The 18,718-nt window shown below is 41.3% G+C and overlaps 1 protein-coding gene across 1 annotated transcript in view; it reads right to left on the minus strand.

Annotated features, from left to right (window-relative positions):
- Window positions 1–620: 620 nt before the first annotated feature.
- LOC126165666 (gamma-butyrobetaine dioxygenase-like) overlaps window positions 621–18,718 on the minus strand; it is a 207,110-nt gene continuing 189,012 nt past the window's right edge. Inside the window, exons 8-9 of the mRNA XM_049920339.1 lie at window positions 1,279–1,445; window positions 621–1,168 (exon numbers count right to left, since the gene is read on the minus strand). Coding sequence (XP_049776296.1) covers window positions 1,005–1,168; window positions 1,279–1,445 — 331 coding nt within the window. The 3' untranslated portion in view covers window positions 621–1,004. The remainder of the gene's footprint in view (window positions 1,169–1,278; window positions 1,446–18,718) is intronic.

Genomic DNA, 18,718 nt, shown 5'->3' on the forward strand with positions numbered 1-18,718 from the left:
CAATATCCATACAAGCAAAGATTAAACATTATAATTCAGTTATTAGGACACAAGCAACATATGGATCAGAGTGTCTAACATTGAATAAGAAAGACGAATTAAGAGAACTAGAAAAAAAGAGAGAGAAAAATATTAAGAATAATTCTAGGTCCTAAGAAAAACAAGGAAAATAGGTGGATTAAAAGGAGAAATGAAGATCTATACAGAAATACAGAAAAGATCACAGATACAATGAGGAAGAGACGGCTAAAATTTTATGGACATTTAAAAAGAATGGAAGAAACACGGATTACAAAGAAAATTTTTAATTACGTTAGTAAGCTGAAAAACACTGTAGGATGGATAGAAGCAGTAAAGAAAGACGCCAACAAAATAGGTGTTACAGAAGAAATAATACGTGACAGGAATAACTTTAGTATACTTATAGAAAACGCAAACTATGAAGAAGATGCGCCAAAACCTCGACCCAAGAGAGTGTGGACAGATGAGCAGAGACGAGCAGTTGGCGCGAAAATGAAGAAGTACTGGGAAGAACGGAAGAAAAAGAAACACCATAAGTCTTAAGTTGTATGCGGTCTATAGCTGGCCAAATTCATAATAAAAAATAAAAGAAATTACTCTTTGCTATAGAAAAGGCAGTTTATTTTTGAGAAAAGCATGACTAGTAATAATACTGAGTCTTTTCATTTCACTGCTAACTTTGTTCTTATTTGTAAGTTTTTCCATCAATCACATTTCTTATCCAGAGAAATATAACTGAACAAGAATGTTGAAGTTTCATACGAAAATGTTTTTACAGTGTATGATATCTTACAAATGCTTATGATGGAACCAACAGTACTTTGTTTAATGGAGAAAAAGTGATGGATCACAATATCTAATGTGGTTTTATAAGTTCTTTTGTTGTTTGAATTGTAATTTATCACTTAAACCTTGCACAGTCATCATTCCGTGGTTAAATGATGTGCTTAAGTTTCCTTTTTTTCTTGCCACCAAATTCTGTCTCATGTTTTTAGCGTTCCAGCATTTTGACGAAGCACTCTAATGCGTGCATAGGCAATATCCCAGTCGAGATATACACCTATGATATGTCTTTCGTGGCCGACATTGTCAGTGTAGCCTTCACGTGCATGAATCAGACGAATATTATCAAATGTCAGTATGTCACCTGGAAAAAAGAAATGTAAGAAAATATGTTAGAGGAATAATCATTATTTCTCCTGCATAGATGTCAACATCTTTTTGAATCAATATTAAAGATACAACAACTTCTCCTACCTGGTGAGTTCTTCAACATAACAACATTATCTGGATGGTAAAGTGCTTTTGTGAAGGCATGATATGCTTTGTACCACGATACAGCAGTCTCCAAAGGTACATTAAAGTGAGAATCTCTCTGTGGCTGGCTGTAATTTATTCTTATGATTTGTCCAAACATGTCTTCACTGAAAAATCACAGATGATAACATTGATTTCCTTGCTAGCTGATGACTGATAGAAGATTGTAATTATCATACTGTCAGAAAAGAGTAGCACACAACAGAGTAACAGGAAACAGATTAATAAACTGCTGTATATGAAACAGTTAACATTTATCTCACAAAAACATACATATCATAAACAATTTCTTTGTGCAACAAACAAAGGTATTTCCTGTATTAATTAATCTCAAATTTGAGTTGCTTCTTTCTTTGGCAAATGAAATTTTGAATCCTAACCAAACTGGAAGAATAGACAGCCTCCTTCTAAATAGCAGATCTTTAGCTTTAATATCTCTCTCTCTCTCTCTCTCTCTCTCTCTCTCTGTAGGTTCATTACAATTTGACTTATTAAGACATCCGGGACTTAAATACTTTGTCCGTTAAATGCATTTTTTCCTTCAACAACTGATGAAACATAAAAAGTGAAATCAAATAAAATTAGCACGACAGGTAGAAGTTTTAATTACAAAAGATAATAGGATAAGCAAATGATGATGATTGAATTATTTGGAGGAGATTTACATTACATGTGGCTATATAGACAATAACTGTGGCATTTGAGTAAACTGGAAAATTGTAGGAAATTGTCCTAAGTCATGAAATAAGAGATGTACAGATGTCTAACCAGGAAAAAGATGTCTGTCATAAGGCCTCAAAGAACAAAACTAAATATTTTCCTGTTTTTATTTGCTGTTTGAAACTGAATGAATAGACTCTTGTTCACATTGTCTGACAGACCATTTGAAGTAAACTAATCATTAGGAAGGTCTCGCTGCTATGCAAGTCGACTGCCAAACGAGGCTTTTCTCTGTGTCTGCTGGTCGAAGCAACTAGGTGTAAAGTAGTTCTGGGTATCTTACCTGACTGCACATATGAGGCATTTTGCAAATCACAATAGTCATACATGTTCAACAAAAAATGTATGAGTTTGGTCATTAACTTGCCAAAAACTGTCAGAAAGGATAGGTAAGGAATCTAAAGCTTCTGTATTTAACAGATTTGCAGCTTATGGATGGGACTGGCTTTGGCATGATTGTCCATAAAAAACTGTTACTGTGGCTACATATTCTGCTGTTCTGGTAGACACACACACACACACACACAGATATATATATATATATATATATATATATATATATATATATATATATATAAAAATAAACAAAGATGATGTGACTTACCGAACGAAAGTGCTGGCATGTCGATAGACACACAAACATACACACAAAATTCTAGCTTTCGCAACCAACGGTTGCCTCGTCAGGAAAGAGGGAAGGAGAGGGAAAGACGAAAGGATGTGGGTTTTAAGGGAGAGGGTAAGGTGTCATTCCAATCCCGGGAGTGGAAAGACTTACCTTAGGGGGAAAAAAGGTCGGGTATACACTCGCACACACACACATATCCATCCACACATATATGTGTGGATGACACACACACACACACACACACACACACATATATATATATATATATATATATATATATATATATATAATGGAGGGAAACATTCCACGTGGGAAAAATATATCTAAAAAGAAAGATGATGAGACTTACCAAACAAAAGCGCTGGCAGGTCGATAGACACACAAACAAACACAAACATACACACAAAATTCAAGCTTTCGCAAAAAACGGTTGCTTCGTCAGGAAAGAGAGAAGGAGAGGGAAAGACGAAAGGATGTGGGTTTTAAGGGAGAGGGTAAGGAGTCATTCCAATCCCGGGAACGGAAAGACTTACCTTAGGGGGAAGAAAGGACAGGTATACACTCGCACACACACCCACATATCCATCCGCAGATACACAGACACCAGGTTGATAGACACGCAAACAAACACAAACATACACACAAAATTCAAGCTTTCGCAACAAACGGTTGCTTTGTCAGGAAAGAGGGAAGGAGAGGAAAAGACGAAAGGATGTGGATTTTAAGGGAGAGGGTATGTGCGGATGGATATGTGTGTGTGTGCGAGTGTATACATGTCCTTTTTTCCCCTAAGGTAAGTCTTTCCGTTCCCGGGATTGGAACGACTCCTTACCCTCTCCCTTAAAACCCACATCCTTTCGTCTTTCCGTCTCCTTCCCTCTTTCCTGACGAAGCAACCGTTTGTTGCGAAAGCTTGATTTTTGTGTGTATGTTTGTGTTTGTTTGTGTGTCTATCGACCTGCCAGCGCTTTTGTTTGGTAAGTCTCATCATCTTTCTTTTTATACACATAATTCAAGCTTTCGTCAGGAAAGAGAGAAGGAGAGGGAAAGACGAAAGGATGTGGGTTTTAAGGGAGAGGGTAAGGAGTCATTCTAATCCTGGGAGTGGAAAGACTTACCTTAGGGGGAAAAAAGGACAGGTATACACTCGCGTACACACACATATCCATCCGCACATACACAGACACAGACACAAGCAGACATTTGCAAAGACAAAGAGTTTGGGCAGAGATGTCAGTCAAGGTGAAGTACAGAGGCAAAGATGTTGTTGAAAGACAGGTGAGGTATGAGCGGCAGCAAATTGAAATTAGAAATTAGCGGAGATTGAGGCCTGGTGGATAACGAGAAGAGAGGATATACTGAAGGGCAAGTTCCCATCTCCAGAGTTCTGACAGGTTGGGGTTAGTGGGAAGTATCCAGATAACCCGGATGGTGTAATACTGTGCCAAGATGTGCTGGCCGTGCACCACGGCATGTTTAGCCACAGGGTGATCCTCATTAACAACAAACACTGTCTGCTTGTGTCCATTCATGCGAATGGACAGTTTGTTGCTGGTCATTCCCACATAGAAAGCTTCACAGTGTAGGCAGGTCAGTTGGTAAATCACGTGGGTGCTTTCACATGTGGCTCTGCCTTTGATCGTGTACACCTTCCGGGTTACAGGACTGGAGTAGGTGGTGGTGGGATGGTGCATGGGACAGGTTTTACACCGGGGGCAGTTACAAGGGTAGGAGCCAGAGGGTAGAGAAGGTGGTTTGGGGATTTCATAGGGATGAACTAAGAGGTTACGAAGGTTAGGTGGACAGTGGAAAGACACTCTTGGTGGAGTGGGGAGGATTTCATGAAGGATTGATCTCATTTCAGGGCAGGATTTGAGGAAGTCGTATCCCTGCTGGAGAGCCACATTCAGAGTCTGATCCAGTCCCGAAAAGTATCCTGTCACAAGTGGGGCACTTTTGGGGTTCTTCTGTGGGTTGTTCTGGGTTTGAGGAGATGAGGAAGTGGCTCTGGTTATTTGCTTCTGTACCAGGTCGGGAGGGTAGCTGCGGGATGCAAAAGCTGTTTTCAGGTTGTTGGTGTAATGGTTCAGGGATTTTGGACTGGAGCAGATTCGTTTGCCACAAAGACCTAGGCTGTAGGGAAGGGACCGTTTGATGTGGAATGGGTGGCAGCTGTCATAATGGAGGTACTGTTGCTTGTTGGTGGGTTTGATGTGGACGGACGTGTGAAGCTAGCCATTGTACAGGTGGAGGTCAATGTCAAGGAAAGTGGCATGGGATTTGGAGTAGGACCAGGTGAATCTGATGGAACCAAAGGAGTTGAGGTTGGAGAGGAAATTCTGGAGTTCTTCTTCATTGTGAGTCCAGATCATGAAGATGTCATCAATAAATCTGTACCAAACTTTGGGTTGGCAGGCCTGGGTAACCAAGAAGGCTTCCTCTAAGCGACCCATGAATAGGTTGGCGTACGAGGGGGCCATCCTGGTACCCATGTCTGTTCCCTTTAATTGTTGGTATGTCTGGCCTTCGAAGATAGATAATATTGTCAATTATTTGTTTCAGGATCATGACTGAAATGCCATACAGGTTTTCACTGAAAGAGCTACTTAGTTTAGTGACCATTCTGTATACAGTTTGGCAGGTAAATTGTTTCCATTTAAAATATAAGTTATTCAGGTCAGGTATGCTCTGTAAAATACTTCCAGAAGTTGCATGATCTGGTGTGGAGGTAGTAGGAACTTCTGAGTTAGTGCTATTTACAAAGAGTTCATTTAATATTTGTAGTAACATTGGAGTTTCTTACTGTTTTTATGTTCCTCAGCTACTGAATTTATTACCTTCCAGGTAGCTTTGCATTTATTGCTGGAATTTTCAAGGAAAGCATCATTGTCTCTCTGCTTAACTGTCTGTATTTTGGTTTCTTGACTTCTTTGTACATTTGCTTCAGTTTCAGGTTAGTAATTTTAGACATGTAGGACAATAACATTGTTTCTCAGGCTATTCTGTTTAGATGTGAACCAGTTCTGCTTCTGTTTGCTTGGTTCATTGGCTAATTTCACCCTTTTAACAACTTGTTGGTGACAGCATTGAAGGAATCTTCTTAGTATATTAATAAATAAGTTAAAACTTCAACATTGTTGTTATAAGTATATACTCTCTCCCTCTCAATTTCTGATAGTTTTGTCTTACTGTGTAATTTTGTTTGGACAGAACAGTCTGATCCTCGTAATGTTTCAGCTGCTGAATAGAATTGTTTTCACATGTGACTAACAGTCACAGGCCATAGTGGCCAGATAACATTGGATTTGTCAGTCCATACAGCATTTATCTTTTATCAAATTGGAAATTATGTTACCAGGCCTGCATCTAATTGGGTTGGCTTGTCATTCATATGGTACATGTTGTTGGATCACAGTAGGTTTTGAAAATGTGTGGCAGTTAGTGTTTTATGAATGTCAATATTAAAATCAGTATTGTATGTTAACTTGTGGTGTCTGCATTTTTCCTGTAGATACTTATTTCAAGTCTCCATTTGATCAATAAACAGATTAATATCACTAGTTGGGGTGTGATAAATAGAAATAAGCACTAACTTTAGTCTAGGGAATAATACTGTAACAATTTCAAAAAGTTGCTTCTCATATGACTAATTAACTTTTAGTGTTACATTTTCAGTCTCAGAATTTTTGTTTCTAAAAATTAGACTCCTTCATGGCTAATTTTTCTTCTACAGTCTGTATTTGCTAATTCATTCTTCTCGGCAGATATGAGCCAGTGTCCATTCGCACAAAAAGCATGGAATGGGTTAGAGTTTAGGAATATATCTATTTCATCTATTTTGTTTCTGACTGATTGCACATTTAGATGCGTAATTAAAATTCTTCTGTCAGAAAGGATAGGTAAGAAATCTAAAGCTTCTGTATTTAACAGGTTTGCAGCTTATGGATGGGACTGGCTTTGGCATGATTGTCCATAAAAAACTGTTACTGTGGCTACATATTCTGCTGCTTGTGGTAGATGAACAAGTGGCAGCAGTACCTTATTCCTACCTTTGAAGGACCTGTCTGAACATAATTACGGTCTTAATGATGACTACGGCTGGTCTGTTCCCACATTTTTCTGAAGACAGGAGGTGGAATAAAATAACAAATATTTTAGAAACTTCATTAAAACTAAGACAAGTGCCTTATTGTTAAGGGAAATGATATAGAAAAGTAAAACATATGTCTGTTTCTGGGTTTTTATTATCTTTTTTAATTTTAAGTGCCAAGTAAATGTCTAATGCATAACAGAACCATGTAGCACTTTCATGTTTCCTCAAATATAGTTAAGAGTTTGTGAAGATTTAGTCTGGAGGAAGTGTAAGAAAGATCCATTCCCAACTGACAGAAGTATAACTAATTCAGTTATATTTATAGTAAACTAGTGTTTTCTCCATGGCTTTGTCTCCTTCTCCTCCCCATGACCACCTCACCCCACCTCTATCTCTCTGTCTCCTCCTCCCTACTCTCTCTCTGTCTCTCTGTCCTTGTTCTCTCTCTCTCTCTCTTTGTCCATTTTCTCCACCCCCCTGTCTTTGACCATATCTTCCTCCCCACTCCCTCTGAGTATATCCTCCTCCTTCTCTCTTTTTATCTCCACCTTCCCTCTCCCTCTTCCTTTTCCATCTGCCCACCAAACCTCTACACCTTCCACTAGCCCCACCTGCAGCTCTCCCTTCCCCCTCTGTCCATTTCCTCCTCCCCCTCGCTCTGTCCATCCCCTCCTCTGTCCACCTCCACATGTCCCCAGCCACACTCATCAGCACATGTAGCTTCTCCAATACTGTTCTATAAAGTAGACTAATACTACTCACACGAAATGACTGTTACTCAGAACAGGGTACAAATCAATGGCTTGAAAATCATTTATTTGTCCATGACATGCAGGCCACCATGCAAAGCAGTTTGATAAAGCAGCCCGATACTGATTCAACACAGGTTGCTCTGTAAATCAGGCTGATCTGGCAGGCTGATACAATTTCCGCAAAACACCTGTCGCACAGGGCAGGAAAAAAACACATCCTTGCCCATATCTCTGCTGGACTAGGAGGTTATAAGCTGAACTAGGAAGTTACAAGCCCCACAGTGCTGATATTCATGAGGCCTGCTGTTCCTGTGCCAAATTTGGTTGAAATTGGTCCAGGAGTTTGGGAAGAATTCCTGGACACACAAACACTCTGCTCTAAATATATAAGTGATAAAACATGGACTAGGGAAGTTGAGGCAGGCTGTAGTAATAGTCACTGCTCGAGAAATACCAATGCAAGTTACTGCATGTAGTCTCAACATAAGTGGTTGATTGTTGTCTTCAGACATTTTATGGACAATGTTTCAAATAAATTACTTGGCATGGATGACTGTAATGAATGCTTGATTATTTATTGCTGTAATATTTTTTATTGGTCTTTGTTATCTGCAGTAGCAGTGATTGTTGTGGATATTGGACAAGTCAAATACACTGAAATTATATGAACAATTTAACTGGCAATTTTGTAAATAAGTATCTAAATGAAAATGCACTTCGTAAAACTATAAAAGTATGAGACAATACATAACCTCAGTAGACAAAATTGTTAGACATATATGAGAAAATGGGCAGGGTCCATCTCATCCTGATTGGTCTGCCTTTTCTTTTTAAACTTCTCCAACCAATTCCTGCTTCCTCCCCCAAAGAATGGACTAACAGTTCTGAAATCTAGGATAGTTTCTTGTCCTTTTATATCTGTCAGTAGTACTAACAATTTTCCCCCTTGATAGTAACTAATGAATTAAACAAACACTTCTCCATGCTACTCTACCTTGTACTAGCCTCATCGCCTCCGAATAGTGAGTGCAACTTACATCCTTCTGAATCAGCTCATTGTATTCAACTCTTGGTCTCCCTCTATGATTTTTACCCCCCATGCTTCCCTCCAACACAAAATTGGTGATTCCTTGATGTCTCAATGTGTGTCCTATCAACTAATTCCTCCTTTTAGTCAAGTTGTTCCACAAATTTCTCATCTCCCCGGTTCTGTTCAGTACCTCCTCATTAATTACATGATCTACTTGTCCAATCTTCAGCATTCTTCTGTAGCACCACATTTCAAAAGCTTCTATTCTCTTCTTACCTAACTGCTCATCATTCACGTTCCACTTCCACACATGGCTATACTCCTGACAAATATCTTGAGAAAAGATTTCCAAACATTTAAATATATATTCAATGTTAACAAATTTCTTTTCTTCAGAATCATTTTTCTTGTCATTGCCATTCTACAGTTTATATCATTTATATTTCAGCCATCATCAGTATTCTGCTGCCCAAATTACAAAACTCTTTTACTACTTTAAGTGTCTTGTTTCCTAATCTAATTCCCTCAGTATCACCTGATTTAATTAAGACTACATTCCATTTGCCTCATTTTGCTTGTTCGTGTTCATCTTATATCCTCCTTTCAAGACACTGTCTATTCCCACATTCCTACAGTTCTCTGGAACCCTAACTTATTTGCCCTGAGATTGGCTTCTACCAGTTTTTCCACTCTCTATAAAGAATTTGTGTTAGTATTTTGCAAACATGACTTATTAAACTGATAGTTCAGTAATATTCACACCTGTCAGCACTTGATTTCCTTGGAATTGGAATTATTGCATTATTCTTGAAGTCTGAGGGTATTTTGCCTGTCTCATACAACTTGCACACCAGATGAAAGAGTTTCATCATGGCTGGCTCTCCCAAGGCTGTCAATGGTTCTTACAGAATGTCATCTCCTGGGGCCTAATTTCAAGGGATTCCAGTGCTCTGTCAAATTCCTCTCACAGTATCATATCTCCCATCTCATCTTCATCTACCTCCTCTTCCATTTCCATAATATTGCCCTCACGTACATTGCCCTTGTATACACCCTCTACATACTCCTTTCACCTTTCAGCCTTCCCTTCTTTGCTTACGACAGGTTTTTCGTCAGAGCTCTTGATATTTATACATCTGCTTTTCTTTTCTCCAAAGGCCTCTTCAATTTTGCTATAGGTGGTATTTACCTTTCCTCTAGTGAAATATGCTTCTAAACCCTTACATTTGTCTTATAGCCATTCCTGCATAGCCATTTTGCACTTCATGTCATCTCATCATTTAGATATTTGTATTCCCTTTCACCAGCTTCATTTTTATATTTTCTCCTTTCATCCTGTGTTATGATTTCTATAAGGCTTTGTCTTTTTACCTATTTGATGCTCTTCTGCCTACACTATTTCATCTTTTGAATCTACCTATTTATCTTCTACTGTATTCCTTTCCCCCTTTTCTAATCAGTCGTTGCATAATGATCTCCATGAAACTCTCAACAACCTCTGGTTCTTTTAACCTATCCAGGTCCCATCTACTTAATTTCCTACCTTTTTGCAATTTCTTTAGTTTTACTCTACAATTCATAACCAACAGATTGTGGTCAGAGTCCACATCTGCCTCTGAAAACATTGCACAGTTTAAAATCTGGTTCCAGAATCTCTAACTTGCCATTATATAATCAATCTGAACATTCTTTCATGATTCTTAAACCATGTGTTAGCAATGATTAAATTATGGTCTGTGCAAAATTCTTACAGGTGGCTTTCTGTTTCATTCCTTTCCCCAGTCCATATTCACATAAAATTTTCCCTTTTCTTCCTTTTTCTACTATCGAATTCCAGGCCCCCATCACAATTTAATTTTCATCTCCCTTAACTATCTGAATAATTTCTTTTGTCTCATCGTATATTTTTCAAATCTATTCATTACACACGGAGCTAGTTTGCATATAAACTTGTACTAATGTGATGGGTGTTGGATTTGTGTCTATCTTGGCCACAGTAATGTGTTCAATATGCTGTTCTTAGTAGGTGACCCACATTCCTATTTTCTTATTCATTATTAAAACTACTCCTGCATTGCCTCTATTTGCTTTTGTATTTATAACCCCTTATTCACCTGGCCAGAAGTTCTGTTCCTCCTGTCACCGAACTTCACTAATTCCCACTATATCTAACTTCAACCTATGCATTTACCTTTCTAAATTTTCCAACCTACCTGTGCGATTAAGTGATCTAACATTCCATGCTCCGTTCCATAGAACACCAATTTTCTTTGTCCTGATGACAACATCCTCCTGGTGATCTGAATAGGGAACTATTTTATCCAGTAGGATGCCATCAACATTTAACCACACAGAAGAGCTACTTGTGGCTGCAGTTTCCCCTTGCTTTCAGCTGTTCGCAGTAGCAGCACAGCAAGACCATTTTGGCTGATGTTACAAGGTCAGATAAAGTCAATCATCTGGACTGCTGCGTCTGCAACTACTGAAGAGACTGCTGCTTTGCCCCTCTTCAGCAACCACACATTTGTGGCCTCTAGCCAGAGAGCTGTAAGGACAATAGTTGGTAGGATCTGTTTACAGCCATTGGATTCTGATAAAGGTCCTATTAAATTCAACTGAACTTACTCGAAATTTCCTTTCAGTGCTTTGAGGTCACCTTGCATTGGGAAAGCATGGTGTCCATTTTGCTGTGCTGGCACAGAATGCAGGCATGCAATGATTTTCTACAGCCTGACTTAATTCCTGACCAGACAAAATGTTCTGCAATCAGTCTTGTTGTAGAGTGAACAACTGGATGGGGCAGACTGTGTGAACTGTCAAAGATTGCTTTCCTGAATGACATCATGATCAAGAGTTGTGGTCTGTCCTGTGATGCATCACTGCACTAGAGAGCCAGGCATATTAATGTGTTGGAATCACAAGCTCGTGCTGGGGTCCTGTAAGAGGCCTTTAACTGTTTGTCTGGTTCTTGTACTGCAGCCAAATCATTGAAATCACACTGAGGGTGTTAATGCGAGACATATACTCCACATCTAAGTTGTCTACCCCTGTTCACATGTCAGGTAGCTGTTGAAAACTCACCACCTATCCTACTAGAGTTGCAGACTGCGTGGACCAACAGGCATGATGGCAGTGCCACTAGTGTCAGCAGTGATAGACAGGTAGGCCATGGGTGAGGCATGAGCTAACATCACTGCTTTCAGTAATGGCCATTTGATAGATTCAAAGGCTCGTAACATATCCGCCAATCAAGGAACATGTTAGTTTCCCTTAGTGTTCACACTGGATAGGTCTGACGGGCTTGGATAACCACTGCCTGTGGAATCTGACTGTTGTGACTCGCCGATCTTTCAAAGTGCTGCCGCGCAGTTATGCGTGTCCTCTACATGCGGCACTGTCTGCCAGCCAGGCAGCAGCAGCGCCACCTCAGCGGCCAGCCAGCCAGCAGCCGCTAGACTCGGGCTCAGTTATGATTTGACTGTCAAAGTGTACACACGTCTTACTCTGTTTACTTGATCTGTGACTTTCATGTATTGCGTCTTCCTTGAAATATATTTGTTCAACTTGAAGTTATAACAACTGACGACGAGGATGGGATTTTTCTTTTCCATCGTTGACCCACATGTTTCTATGGCTACTTTAGAGCAACTATTGCAAGATCTCATAGAACAGCAAACACTTCTCACAAATGCGATTCGTGATTTCGTTGCTGCATCAAATGCGGGGCGTCTCTCGTCGTCGTCTCTACCTACTTTTCCTCCTTACAACGAGACGGCGGAAGACTGGTCTGATTGCGAAAAATGTCTTCGACAGCGCTTCTCGGCATTTCATGTCTCGGATGAACAAACATGTAAGTCTCCGTTCCTTTCATGGATTTTTACCTCAAATGTATCGGTTGTTGTCGCAATTGGCTCCTTTGAAAGATCCTGCGTCTTTGTCCTTTGCTGAAATGTGCTCACTTCTGTCCGTCTATTTTCAAAAGCAAGTGCATGTCGTAGCCTCTTGTGTTGCCTTTTATCGTTGTCAAAAACAACCGAATCAATCCTATAGCACTTGGGCTGCTGAACTTCTCGGACTCAGTAGCAAGTGTCAATTTGTTACTGAAGTTCACAAAGAATCCTATGCCGATTCCGTGGTACGGGATGCTATTATCCGATCGGCGCCCGACAAAGAAGTTAGGCAACGTGCCCTTCAGTTGGCAAATCCGACTCTAGATGAAGTCCTATCCATCACTCAGTCTTTTGAAATTTGTCGCGCCGCTGGAGCACAAGTAGAGGCATGGGGCGACGTCGGTGAAATACAACCTCTGTGCGATGTTGACGAAGCGTGTGGCGTGTCCCCACCAGCCGACGTGGCCGCAGTACGCTCCCAAGCGCAGTCTCGGCTTAACCGTAAACAAACCTCTAAGAAACTGCAGCAAAACCCACGGCAACTTCCTTCATGTCCGCAGTGTTTTATGAAACATTCAAGAGAAGATTGTCCACAACATTGGGCCGTGTGTCACAAATGCAAGAAAAAGGGTCGTGTGTCATCCGTTTGCAAATCCGACCGCATACATGATGTTCATGAACATGACGCTGATTCTGATTCTGTGTTGTCTGTCAATTGTACTTTTTCCATTTCAGGGAAGTTATTCCTCACTGTCCAAATAATTGGTCGAGATGTTCGCATGCAGGTGGATACTGGTTCTGCTGCCACTATCATCAATTCTCAGACGTATCTTCAGTTGGGTTCTCCAATCCTGTCACCTGTCACCAGTCAATTACGGACTTACAATAAACAGAAGATTTCTTTATTGGGACAATTTGATGCTGAGGTATCTTACAAATCTGTTGCTTGCACTGTTCCCATATTTGTGGTCGACCATAGTAACGCGGAGAATCTTTTTGGTTTCGATGACTTTCGCATTTTTGGGTTCTCCATACATGACTCTGTCATTATCGTCTCTGATGCTATTTCTTACGCTCAATTGGATTCCTTGTCAACGACATTTTCGTCCCTTTTTTCTCCTGGGTTAGGCCGTGCAAACGACTTTGAAGCTCATATCACGCTCAAACCCACTGCTCGGCCTAAGTTTTTTTGGGCTCGGCCCATTCCTGTGGCCCTTTGTGATCAGGTCAAACGGGAGCTGGATCGTCTCACTACTTCAAATGGTTCAAATGGCTCTGAGCACTATGGGACTTAACTTCTAAGGTTATCAGTCCCCTAGAACTTAGAACTACTTAAACCTAACTAACCTAAGGACATCACACACATCCATGGCCGAGGCAGGATTCGAACCTGCGACCATAGCGGCTGCGCGGTTCCAGACTGTAGCGCCTTTAACCGCTTGGCCACCCTGGCCGGCCGTCTCACTGCTTCAGAGGTCTTGCCTCCTGTCACTTCCAGTGAGTGGTCCTCTCCTGTCATTGTTGTTGCTAAGCCAAATGGTGATATTTGTCTCTGTGGCGATTTCAAAGCCACTGTAAATGCTCAATGCCTTATCGACACTTACCCTATGCCTCGACCTGAAGAATTGTTCACTAAACTTGCTGGAGGCCAGTATTTTTCTAAATTTGACCTGTCAGAAGCTTATCATCAACTTCCTCTCGATGCTGCTTCCCGGCAGTTTCTGGTCCTTAACACGCCTTTCGGTCACTACCAATACCAATGATTGCCATTCGGGGTTGCCAGCGCCCCTGCTCTCTTTCAGCGATTCTTGGAACAATTATTGCTCACTGTCCCTGGGTGTATAAATTACCAGGACGACATTGTTGTCACTAGCTCCACCACTGACGAACATCTTCAAAACCTCCGCACACTTTTTCATGCCTTACAGACTGGCAGTCTTATGTGTAATCTTCAGAAATCAAACTTTTTCAGGCATCTGTCACGTACTTGGGGTTTCACCTCTCTCGGGATGGTATTCATATATTCATCTGCTTCAGCAAACTGTCGCTGCGATTGATGCCCTTCCTCGCCCTACATCTGTTAAAGAACTGCAGGCCTTCTTGGGGAAAATAGCATACTATCACAAGTTTTTACCATCTGCTGCTTTGGTGGCTCAGCTGATGCATCGCCTGTTGCATAAAAACATGCCTTTTCACTGGTCCCCATCATGCGATGTGGCTTTCGAGAAACTGAAGACTATGTTGAAACAGGCCCCGTGCCTGGCTACTTATCGACCTGGCCAACATCTTGTTCTTGCCATGGACGCCTCTCAATACAGGGTCGGTGCAGTCCTTGCACACCGTTTTTCTGACTGTTCTAACCCGTTGCTTATGCCTCCAAAACGCTCACGGATGCCCAACAAAAGTATTCTCAAATTGAAAAAGAAGCTTTGGCCATTATTTATGCTCTTCATAAGTTTGGTGTTTTTCTCTATGGATCCAAATTTCATCTTGTTACGGATCACAAACCACTTGTTTCCTTGTTTCATCCATCATCACTTCCCGACAAGGCTGCACACCGCCTCCAGTGTTGGGCTCTTTACTTGTCTTGTTTCAATTATGAGATTCATTTCTGGCCGACAGCTCAACATGCGAATGCTGATGCACTGTCTCACCTTCCCATGGGTCCTGATCTGGCATTCGACAGGGACGAACTTTTGTGTTTCCACCCGGATGTTGCCGAGCAGCGGGTTGTGGACGGGTTCACCGAGGACCGGCTGGTGGCTGCTACAGGTTTTGACCCTACCGTCTCCCGGGTTTTACACTTTATTCAGAAGGGTTGGCCAGATCGTCCGTCCACTAAGACTTCTGATCCATTGTGGAACTACTACGCTTTGCATTACCACCTCATGGCTAGGGATGGTGTTATCCTCCTTTCCACCGAAAATGTTTTGCTGCGTGTTGTGGTACCTGCGTCTTTGCGTGCTTCGGTCTTGCGCCTCCTTCACCAAGGGCACTGGGGTGCCTCTCGCACAAAATCTCTGGTGCACCGTTATGTGTACTGGCCCGGCATCGACTCTGAAATCGCACACATGGTTGCTGCCTGCGGCCCTTGTGCGTCACAGGCCGCTACCCCAAAGTCATCTTTGTCACCGTGGCCTTCGCATGAGAAGCCCTGGGAGTGTATTCATGCTGACTTCGCGGGACCTTTTTTAGGTACTTATTGGCTTCTCGTTATTGATGCCTACTCTAACTTTTTTTTCATTGTCCATTGCACGTCGCCTACCACCATGGCAACCACCAATGCTCTAGCTCGCATTTTCTCTTTGGAAGGCCTTCCCTCTACTCTTGTTACTGATAATGGTCTGCAATTTGCCTCTTCCAAATTTGCGGATTTTTGTGCCCGTCACGGCATCGTGCATGTCATGGCCCCTCCGTTCCATCCACAGTCAAATGGTGAGGTTAAACGACTGGTCCATACATTTAAGGCTCAGATGAGGAAACTCCTGACTTCTTCTGCTGATGATGATGTGCTTCTCCAATTTCTGGCTTCTTGCCATTTCACCCCCATGGGCGACTACAGCCCGGCTGAGCTCTTACATGGCCAACAGCCCCACATGCTACTTCATCTTCTGCGGCCTTCCACCTCACAGCTGCGGGTGCCTTCACTTGGCTGGTTCACCGCCGACGATCTTGTATGGGTACGGGGATATGGCAGGTGGCCAAAATGGAGTCCTGGCCGCATCTTACGACACCATGGCCGACTCCTGCATGAAATCCAGATGGACATGGGTGTTGCAGTGCTTCATTCGGACCAGCTTTGGCCTCGTGTGCCGACAACGCCTGTTCCGGATGCTGCTACACCACCTTCGGCTCTACCTGACACTCGGGATACTGGAATCTCTCATTACTCACAACGCAGTCCTCTCACCATCATATCGGTGCCAGCACAAGAACTGACGCCACCACGAGACATGCCCATGCAGGAACCAGATGACCATCATCTGTCGGATCAACGCTACTCGCCTCCTTCTCCTACGGACGTCGAGACATAGCCCATGTCTCCTGTTATAACAACCGGACTTCTCGCAATGGGCAGATTGGTGCACGGGGTCCCAGCAGATTCGACCCCCATGTCTCCTGTCATCTCGAACCGTTATCATCGGGGACACTTCCGTCCGTACGGGAAGCCTCCTCCTTGAGACTTTACGGCCAGTCAAACAACACCTATGGATGTTAGCAATCTACAGGCCACCTCCATCAAGACCTGTGCAAAAACTTCAAAGGGGGGAAAAGTGTTGTGACTGGCCGATCTTTCAAAGTGTCGCCACGCAGTTACGCGCGTCCTCTACATGCGGCGCTGTCTGCCAGCCGTGCAGCAGCAGTGCCACCTAAGCGGCCAGCAAGCCAGTGGCCGCTAGACTCGGACTCAGTTATGATTTGACTGTTGAAGTGTACACACGTCTTACTCTGTTTGCTTAATCTGTGACTTTCATGTATTGCATCTTCCTTGAAATATATTTGTTCAACTTGAAGTTATAACACTGACACCAACAGAAATTACTCATACCAGAAAATCTATGAAGTTTCTTGTGAACTGATGGCCTAGGTATTAGCTGATTAATTCAATCCTATCCTGTGTTGGTCTCATGCTCCCTGATGAGCTGGGATGACCCAGAAATGTTATTTTCTATTGTTATTGTCATAAGTGGTGTTTTTCTGTGTTCACTGTTATGTCTAACCATTCCAGGTTGTTGCAGACCTATTCAAGAAGAAAAAAGAGTGCATCATCCAGGTGTGTAAAGCAAATGAAAGTTTGTACAGCGCAGAGTTGATCAATCTCTGCCACATTTATGCCATATTTCTCAGTCTGAATGGCATGTATAAAAATTCAAATTACCCAAAGGGACTAATGATAGCAGTTTTAGAAATGTCGTAGGCATCAGTATTTGCACATATGCCTCTTTATAGTATATAACACTGAAAACTTAGGCGTCTGATATTGAATGGGAAAAATCTTGAATGTTGTTTACAGGAAATCAATCATGGATGGCTCTGACATTAAATGATCAAATCTCAGATAAGCAAAGGAGGGTAGAGAATTTAATGAAATACTGAGTACTCAGAATGCATTGAATAGACTGGAGGAATGTCCACAGAAATTAGTAGTACAGAAAGTACAAGAAAAAGTAGAATCTGCAAGCAATATACTTAATTCTGTGTGTGATATAGAAGAAATCCCAAAAAGTTTCAAAAGTTGTGGGAAGAATTGGAATGAGATTCCAAATACCAGAACAATTTTAAGATATTGCCTCAGTTCAATGGAGCCCTTAAGAGGGAATTTAGATGTCCAAGTGAGCTTACTGAAGTGTACAATGATCATAAACCTCAATATGACAAAAATTTAAGTCATAATGAACACGCAGATGAAGATTTGAGACTGGAGTTCACTGATAGGTGTGAGAGTATGCTTGCCAGTAGAGATATTCATATGTGCACTGGATTTCAATTTTGTAGTAACAACTGTAAATGTCAATGAGTATTTAAAAGAAGCTTTAACCTATGTATGTGTATTTATTAAGTTGCTATGTGAACTACTGTTGGTTGGGAGAATGAAATTTATTAGTAATAGATATGTGAAGTGACTCGCATTTTACACTATGCAGGTGAGATGTACAAACCTGTAAGAAGTGAATGGTTTAGCAGAGAAGCAGGAAGAGACTTAAAGTGTGTGAATTCTCCTGGCCCTGGAAGAGGCTATCGAATATTGTGTTTACGGCACCCAAAAATCATTATGGATGCAATGTACCTTAAGTTAAACAGTCATTAAACTGAAGGTTTTGATTTTAAAGCTGTAAGTTGGATTTTTATGATTTTATTTATTTTCATTACTTACCCGCAGTGAAGTAAGTCTTGTGCACACATTTATTTATTTATTGCCATTAGAAGAAAGAAGAAAGTTAACAGAGTTTAAATATTTACATAATGTAAGAAGTGTTGTTATGTTTTTAACTGTAGCAACAGAAACTTTAGCTGTTAAACAGAGTCATTGGCTTCACATAACAGAGCATATGATTAAAGTCAAACCAAGTTCTCACAGGCAAAATGGTCCAACTGTGTAATGTATTTTACAATCACTTCATCAGGGTTGTATATTAAATGAGTACTAAAGGAGGTAAATGTCATACTGGCATTCATTTATATTGTTGTTCAGAAAACATGTTAGCAACATCAATTGAATGAAGGTATGAGGAAGGGAAACCACTCCCTGAAAAAGATCATGAGATG

Source organism: Schistocerca cancellata, chromosome 1 (genome assembly GCF_023864275.1).
Source record: "Schistocerca cancellata isolate TAMUIC-IGC-003103 chromosome 1, iqSchCanc2.1, whole genome shotgun sequence".
Classification (NCBI taxonomy): domain Eukaryota; kingdom Metazoa; phylum Arthropoda; class Insecta; order Orthoptera; family Acrididae; genus Schistocerca; species Schistocerca cancellata.